The sequence below is a fragment of the Olea europaea genome, chromosome 2 (assembly GCF_002742605.1).
Source record: "Olea europaea var. sylvestris chromosome 2, O_europaea_v1, whole genome shotgun sequence".
Lineage (NCBI taxonomy): Eukaryota > Viridiplantae > Streptophyta > Magnoliopsida > Lamiales > Oleaceae > Olea > Olea europaea.
The window spans coordinates 6,713,274-6,720,563 of NC_036238.1; the positions used below are offsets into that span (position 1 = coordinate 6,713,274).

The following is a 7,290-nucleotide window of genomic DNA, read 5'->3' on the forward strand; positions in this document are numbered from 1 at the left end:
TCTACTAATCTCTGACATTCCAAAATTATTGAATGTATCATTAGTTGTATTTATATAATATTGTTATAAATGTTAAAAAAATATAATTATAGTACAGAATCGAACGGAACCAAACCGAACCGAACTCGAACGGTTCCATTTACTAGATACCCGAAAATTTTGGTTCGGTTCGGTTCTCTTTAGAACCGAATCGAATCGATACGCGCCTACCTCTAAATACGATGCTATTTCCTTTTACTCTTAAAAAAAATAATTCCAAGTAACTCATATTTAAGTACAAGTGAACTTTAAAAGCTTACCAAACATGCTCTAAATGAACTTACGAGGAAATAACAAAACGTTGGATAGTTTCGACAACATAGAACTGAAACTAAACAATGTACAACTACCCAGTAATTACTATTGCAACCCATATGATGTTTCATAGCAGAATTTATTACTGCCTGCCTTCGATGTTGAGCCATGATTTTATAGCATATTGGAGAGTGACCTCTCAATAACTTGTTGCCTTCTACAGCATCAAGCTTGGTAGTGGACGAGATTAGATAGGAAAGTACAGTGAAAATGATTTTTGCGTATTTTTCGAGTATTGCAGGGTGTACATCACAGAACAAATCATGACAGTAATGGGATTTGAAAATTGGGAGCTGGTGCCTGGAGGGTTGCAAATCCAGTTAATCAATACGTAAGCCAAATTTTTTAAATTTATTTTTATACTTTTTTATGATTTTATTGACAAAGGGCTTTAGACTAAGGGGGATTGCCAGTACACGATTCCATTTTCTAATATCAACTGACAAACTCCACATGCCATGTAAAGAGGTCCAGAACCCCACCTCCACCCACCTCACAAAACATTGTCCACGATAAAAATGACCAGTACAAGTATGCCCTTCCACCCCATTCCAATATTCACACCAGATCTGACTGACCCACATTCTTTCTTTCAGTAAAATAAAAAAAAATATTGCCTTTATATACGTAACAGTACAGCCCCTCTAAAAGCTCTAATCTCCATTTCCCAGCAGCCTTTCCTTGAGAAAGCCAAACGACAAAGAATAAACTGGCTTCTTTGCTCTAGAGAAAACCCAGAAAAAACATCTCTTCTTAGCTCTGTGGGTGTTCGTACTCCAGTTATTTGATACACAGAAAGGTGGGAGATAATGGTGGGTATTGGGTTATGGGTCCATTCTAGTTTTTTTTTCATTTCTTATTACCCTCAATAGTATACGCTGTGTGCCTTGATCACTGGAATCCAAAAAAGTTAATCATTTTATACCAATGCACATCAGTCATCAAACAAATGATTTCCTAGACCTCTGTCTCCTATCTTCTCTTCTGTCTGAGTTCCCCATTTCCCCGAGAAATAGAAGGTACAATCTTATTCCACGGTAAATCATCCTCAGCCGTGTCCACTTCATTCACAAGGAAACTCCGTGAAAGTTTTGAAGGCACAAACTGGTGAATTCACAAAGGTCGAACAGAGATTTCAATTTTCTTGTGTTTCAGCTTCCAGGAAAGAAACAAACATGTCTGCAAAGTTTATATCTTCTTTAACAGACGAGAACCCGGATCTGCGGAAGCAAATCGGGTGCATGACGGGGATATTTCAGCTCTTTGATCGCCATCATTCCCTAGCTGGCCGGCGAATGAGCAGCCACAATCACAAAAGGCTACTTCAAGGTATTCTAAAGATCTATTTTTCAGTTTAAGAAACCAGAAACTTCAAAAATAAAACTTGTATCAACTAAGAACTTTAGCTAAGGTCTTTTTACACACAGAGTTATTGTTTTATTTTATTCATCGATTTTTTAAAAGAGTATCATGCAATGGTTAGCTATAGGAACAGCAGGATTAACGACTATTTCTGAGTCCTGCATCGACTGTGGTGCCCTTAAGGCAGACCTTCCACGAGGGATACGAGGCTTAGAATCAGTCGTTACAAATGCTGCCTTCACCATGATGCAGATTTCTGCATTTTGATCTAATATTATGTAAACTTCTTAAGCATTAGATTGCCAGGGATGCATGTTCATAATTCTTGAATGGGAATTTGCGTGTTTGTTCTGTAATATCACAGTATAAATGCAGATCTTATTTTACTTCAACCTTTGTTCACAAAATCACTTAAATATATTGTTACTGTTACATGTATAGTATAGCAAAAGCAACACAAGCTATTAGATTTAATTTTCGATCAATACTACTATGTGGAGTGTTCGGTTCTTGCCTCTTTCTCTATCACATCTTGGACAAGTTGAACTCTAGCATTACAATCACCATTATCTAACAGTACTCCATTTTTTTTGTTTGTCAAGGTGCCAACCACGACATTGACCCCAAATATCCAACAAAAACTGCAACAGTAAGGGTGCGTTTGGTTTGCGTTTTTGCTTTTTTATTTTCAGCTTTGAATTCATTTTCTATTTTGAGATATTGTTTTAAAATTGCTGAAAACACGTTTGGTTTGTCATTCTAAAAACTATTTTTCAAAACAAAAAATTAGGAAGCACATTTAGTTTAAAAACTTTAGAAGCAGTTTTATAATATTTTGGAGGAGCTTGGGAAGAGAGAGAGAGAGAGAGAGTTGGAGATTAATACTTATATTTGAGTAAGTTTTGTGTGATTTTATTAATTATTTTAATTTGGAAAATTTTTAAATTCATTTTCCTTATTTTGAGTTTTTTGAATGCTTTCAATAAAAACACTCAAAACGTACATTTTGAGTTTTGAGTTGTAAAATTTTCCTCATTTTCGAAAACGCATTTTTAAAAATAACATACGAAAATGTTTTGAGTGTGTTTGAAAATTGAAAATTAAAAATGATCTCAAAACGACAAACCAATCGCACTCTAACATTTTGAACAATTTCATTGTTCTTTTGGGAAACAAGTGAAAAATGTGCCTCATTTGTTATATTTTCTGCTAGCATTGGTTATTAATCAGAGGAAATTTAAAGAAAACTTACATTTTCAGGAAAAAAATCTGAAGAAGGTGCCAAAAGAGAAACCAAGAATCTCCAGCAAAATATACCAGGCATCAGATTCATCTTCCTCTGGTCCATTCACCGGATGTAATAAAACAGCTCAACAGAAAGCAGTTTCATCCAATCAAAGCAATATTCCTGAAACTCCATCTCAAACCATCATAACGAAAGAACAGAAAAATTCATTTCCAGACATTGTGAAGGACTCTATGTACAGAGAAACTCGCGGATTGTCCATAAGATCCAAAGCTAAAGATAGAAGAGGCCATGAAGTGAAGCACATCGACTCTCCAAGACCTTTGCATGGCCTTGGTAAACTCCAAGAAGGAACAAAAATTTCTAAGAATGAGAGGCTGGCACTTCCTCGCCTATCTTATGATGAAAGAGAATCACGAGATGCAGTGAAGTCTAAAATTAATCTAAGAGAATTCCCAAGGTTATCATTGGACAGTAAAGCAGGTTCTATCAAGAGTTCAGCCCTTGAGACAAAATGTAATTTTCTTTCACAGGATCTGCACGTGGAAAATGAGAATTCCAGCCGAGTCTTGAACCACGAAGAGGGAAGTAACAAACGACTGTCCAATGTTGTGGCAAAGCTAATGGGTTTGGAAGCTTTTCCGAATATAATGTCAACTGATGGGAGTACGATGATAAAGATTAACTCATGTCTTATCGATGGCAGTGTCCGAAGATCATCAAAAGCAGCTAACGAAGGCAAGTCAAGTCAAATTTCTTGTTTACCAGATGTGTCTCGAAAGGAACCTGCCTCGCCCCGATTGGTTGCCAATCCTGCTGACAAAGCAATTTCGAATCCAAGGTTTCCATTGGAACCAGCTCCATGGAAGCAACAAGATATCAGTCAAGGTTCTGAAAAAAGAGCTCTGAAAGGTATGAAAGCTTCCACAGATATATCAAATATATCCTCTTCTGTTTTCGGTGAAATTGAGAAAAGGATAACAGAACTTGAATTCAAGAAGTCTGGGAAGGATCTCAGAGCTCTCAAACAGATACTTGAAGCTATGCAGAAAACTAAAAATAGATTGGAGAACCAAAAAGAAGTGCGTGAATTTGCATCTCAAACCAGCATATCTAATTTGGTAATTAGAAGCTCCAATCAAGATTCTAGATTGTCAATGTGGAAGGATCAACAGAATGTTCGCCAATTCCCAACCAGCAAAGGGACAATTCCAACAAAGAGATCAGAATCTTCAACGGCTAACATGAAACCAGCTAGAGCGAGTGACAAAGTCAGGATTTCAAGATCCTCTTCGGTCTCCACTATGGAAATATCACATTTGCAAACACTCCGACAGCGAGACTCTACTCGTAACAGAGAAAATTCAGTTCAAAGACAAACGACAGAAGATCTTGTGCGGAGGAGAAAATATCTCAAAGAACCTAGTTGGGTTCTTCCATCAGCTGACAATAAGAATAATTCAGGAGGTTTAAAAGTAGATCAAACCTCAAAATCAGCTCCTCACATTAAGGTCGAAAATATCAGTACTTCTGGAAGGAGTTCGGGAATGTTGAGCCCACGATCACAACAGAAGAAGCACGCAACTGATAGACAATATCATCCCACCACTCCATCTTCAGATTCAGGCAGGGTCAGAAACCCGTGCAGTACGCAATTTGAAGGATTAGGCTACTCGAATAGAAAACTCAAACCAAAATCAACCAATTTGTACCAAGTTGATACGGCTTCAGTAAAGTCAGAAAGCAACAATAGCCTGGAATCACAGATCGAAACAGAAGTTACAAGCTTGGTTCAATTGATCGAGATGAATGATAAACAACACAAGGAACCTAAATTTAGAGTAAGTGACCTTCTCTTGGTCTGTGTCTCATTGTTCAACCTCACTAGCTTACAGGTTTAACTTTTTGCCTTCAGAATCCTGAAGCAAGGTTGAAAGAATGCACGCCATCAAAAGTAGAACTCGCAACAACTACAATGGAACAACCAAGTCCGGTCTCAGTTCTTGATGCAACATTTTTTGGAGATGAATCACCATCTCCCGTGAAGAAGATATTAACTACTTTTAAAGGTATTGCTCTTGCTATAAGTTCATCTGTCTTTGAGTATCAAAACTCAGACTACTTACAACAAGAAAGGTTAAATGAGCTAGGTACCTATTGAATGGAAACAAAAATTAATATGAACATAGCAGACAGTAAATTTATAAAAAGATGCTTTGTGTGATGAGATACAGATATCAAAATAAACATTCTAGAACGACATCTCTTGCAACTTAAATAGCTATCCTTTCTCATCTTAGTTTTTCTAGTAATTAAATAAAGGGAATTAGCGTACAGCATTTTTTTATGATTAAGATTGAAATGTCACATAAAAATTATTCGAGATTGAAATCATATGAAATCAATTTGGTCAAAAAAAAAAAAAAAAAAGATCAATAAAGAAAAAGAGGGATTATTCCAGGTAGAAAAAGTAATTTGGACCAGATTGAACCTAGAAATGTTCAAATTCAAAACAATAATGCTTCCATGTACAGTGCAAACACATTGTTCGCTTACATATGATAAGATTGCAAGTTAAATCATTTGACTAACGGATAGTATCCTTTGTTTTGTTTCTACCTGCACAGAGGATGATGGTCCAAGTCCAGATGAAGAAGATATTGAGCAGTTAGCTTATATTCTTAGATCATTGAACACCACTCCTGATGATGTTGCTACATATCACAATCCATCTGTCTATGAGAGCTCCAATCCAGATCAGCAATATATTTTTAAGATATTATTGGCATCAGGACTCCTCAACGATGATAGTTACGTTCCAATGGCCAACCAGCTCCACTCATCATGCAATGTGATCAACCCCAACTTGTTCTGTGTCCTAGAACAAATGGAGAAAAGGATAGAGTTGGCAGATGAAGAGTTCAATGAAGCAAATACTCAGTTAAACATAAACCAGAAAATGCACAGGAAAATTGTTTTCGATACAGTCAATGAATTACTTGTCCGCAAATTTTCTTCAGAGGGATCAATTGTGTCAGGAAGAAAAAGCTTGAACCAACAGGAGCTTCTAAAAGCACTACAATTAGAGGTGGACTGTCTACAGAGGAAGCCAGGTTGCTGCCTTGATGAAAAGGTTGATGGATTGGACAGAATCATAGCAGCAGATATGATGCATCGATCAGCAGATTGGACAAATTACATTGGTGAGATTCCAGCTTTGGTGTTAGACATTGAGCGCCTAATCTTTAAAGACCTGATTGATGAGGTAACCATGATTAAAGTTAACGGTCTGCATGATTGGCCACAGAGGCATTGCAGGAAACTGTTTACCAAGTAGTTTTGACTGTTTCTCTCTTTGGATATGCATGCTGTTCCTCCTAGTGTAAAAGGCGACATTTAACATATGATACATATAGTAATATCTCTTCTATATTTGATACTGCATATTTGTTATTACATCATCTACATAATCCTTTCCTCCACCTATTGCTCATGTCTTCAGAAACTATTCAAACATAATCATTTTTGTATTATTCACAGAATTACATACTAATTATGAAAAAGAGCATCACGAACACCATATTAAAGCCATGTTTGGCAGGAATTAAAATTAAAATTTTAATCTATGGCAAAGACAATAGACATATTTCATGAGATCCACAATATTACAACTGCACATTTCTATAAATTTTTATCAAAATCTGCTAAATCTGATTTTTATCCCCACTAAACAAGATTTGCATCATTTTTCTGGTTCATTTTTATGATTTATCATCAGACAGAATTAAGATTATCAAGCCCAATAAACTATTTAGGATAAAGAAAAACAAACAATTTTTTTCCCTCAAAATTCAAATTAAATCACTGCCCTGAAATCTGAATCACTGCATGATGCTGCTATATTCATCAATGGCACAATTCGCTGGTACTTAATGAATAAACATTAATTAACTTAGCAAATTACACACGTGTGCATGATAAAGCAAAGTTTATTCTCGGCAGACTTCAAACATTCTAAGGCCGAGACAACGATGCATCACATTTTGCATAAACGAAAAATAAATTGGGGCAAAATAGTTGCAAACGAAAGATTACGATTCAGTTATCAAAAGGATTATCTAACAAATATTAATGATACAAACTGACCTCGCGATCATCACTAAATAGATGAGCAATTTTCTCAAAATTGGAATTCCGATGGGTATGTCATATCTAAGGATTTCCCGCTGTATTGATGAACCACAACTGCATGAATTAAGGCGTGTTAATTAAGGGTAAATTTAAAACCCTTCTTAACAACCATTGAAATAAAACTATTCCCCCCCCCC

At 36.1% G+C, this 7,290-nt stretch overlaps 1 protein-coding gene and 1 long non-coding RNA gene across 2 annotated transcripts; one reads left to right on the plus strand and one right to left on the minus strand.

Moving 5' to 3' along the window:
- The first annotated feature begins 895 nt into the window (after positions 1 to 895).
- LOC111410008 (protein LONGIFOLIA 2-like) lies at positions 896 to 6,444 on the plus strand. The gene is made up of 5 exons (XM_023040165.1): positions 896 to 1,683; positions 2,319 to 2,371; positions 2,977 to 4,803; positions 4,878 to 5,031; positions 5,590 to 6,444. The coding sequence occupies exons 1-5, from the start codon at positions 1,530 to 1,532 to the stop codon at positions 6,297 to 6,299; spliced, it is 2,898 nt and encodes a 965-aa protein (XP_022895933.1). The 5' UTR covers positions 896 to 1,529; the 3' UTR covers positions 6,300 to 6,444.
- On the minus strand, positions 4,021 to 7,274 carry LOC111410018. Its single transcript, XR_002705601.1, has 5 exons — positions 7,109 to 7,274; positions 5,582 to 5,840; positions 4,813 to 4,881; positions 4,449 to 4,716; positions 4,021 to 4,306 (listed from the first exon to the last, which is right to left on the minus strand). It is a non-coding gene; the product is annotated as an uncharacterized LOC111410018 (long non-coding RNA).
- Positions 7,275 to 7,290: the final 16 nt, after the last annotated feature.

What these genes read in the sequence shown, in the direction of transcription:
- LOC111410008 (XM_023040165.1), top strand. Translation starts at nt 1,530, where the DNA reads ATGTCTGCAAAGTTTATATCTTCTTTAACAGACGAGAACCCGGATCTG. An exon ending in TCACAAAAGGCTACTTCAAG is followed by an intron (nt 1,684 to 2,318) that starts GTATTCTAAAGA and finishes TTGTTTGTCAAG; the next exon opens with GTGCCAACCACGACATTGAC. An exon ending in GATATTAACTACTTTTAAAG is followed by an intron (nt 5,032 to 5,589) that starts GTATTGCTCTTG and finishes CTACCTGCACAG; the next exon opens with AGGATGATGGTCCAAGTCCA.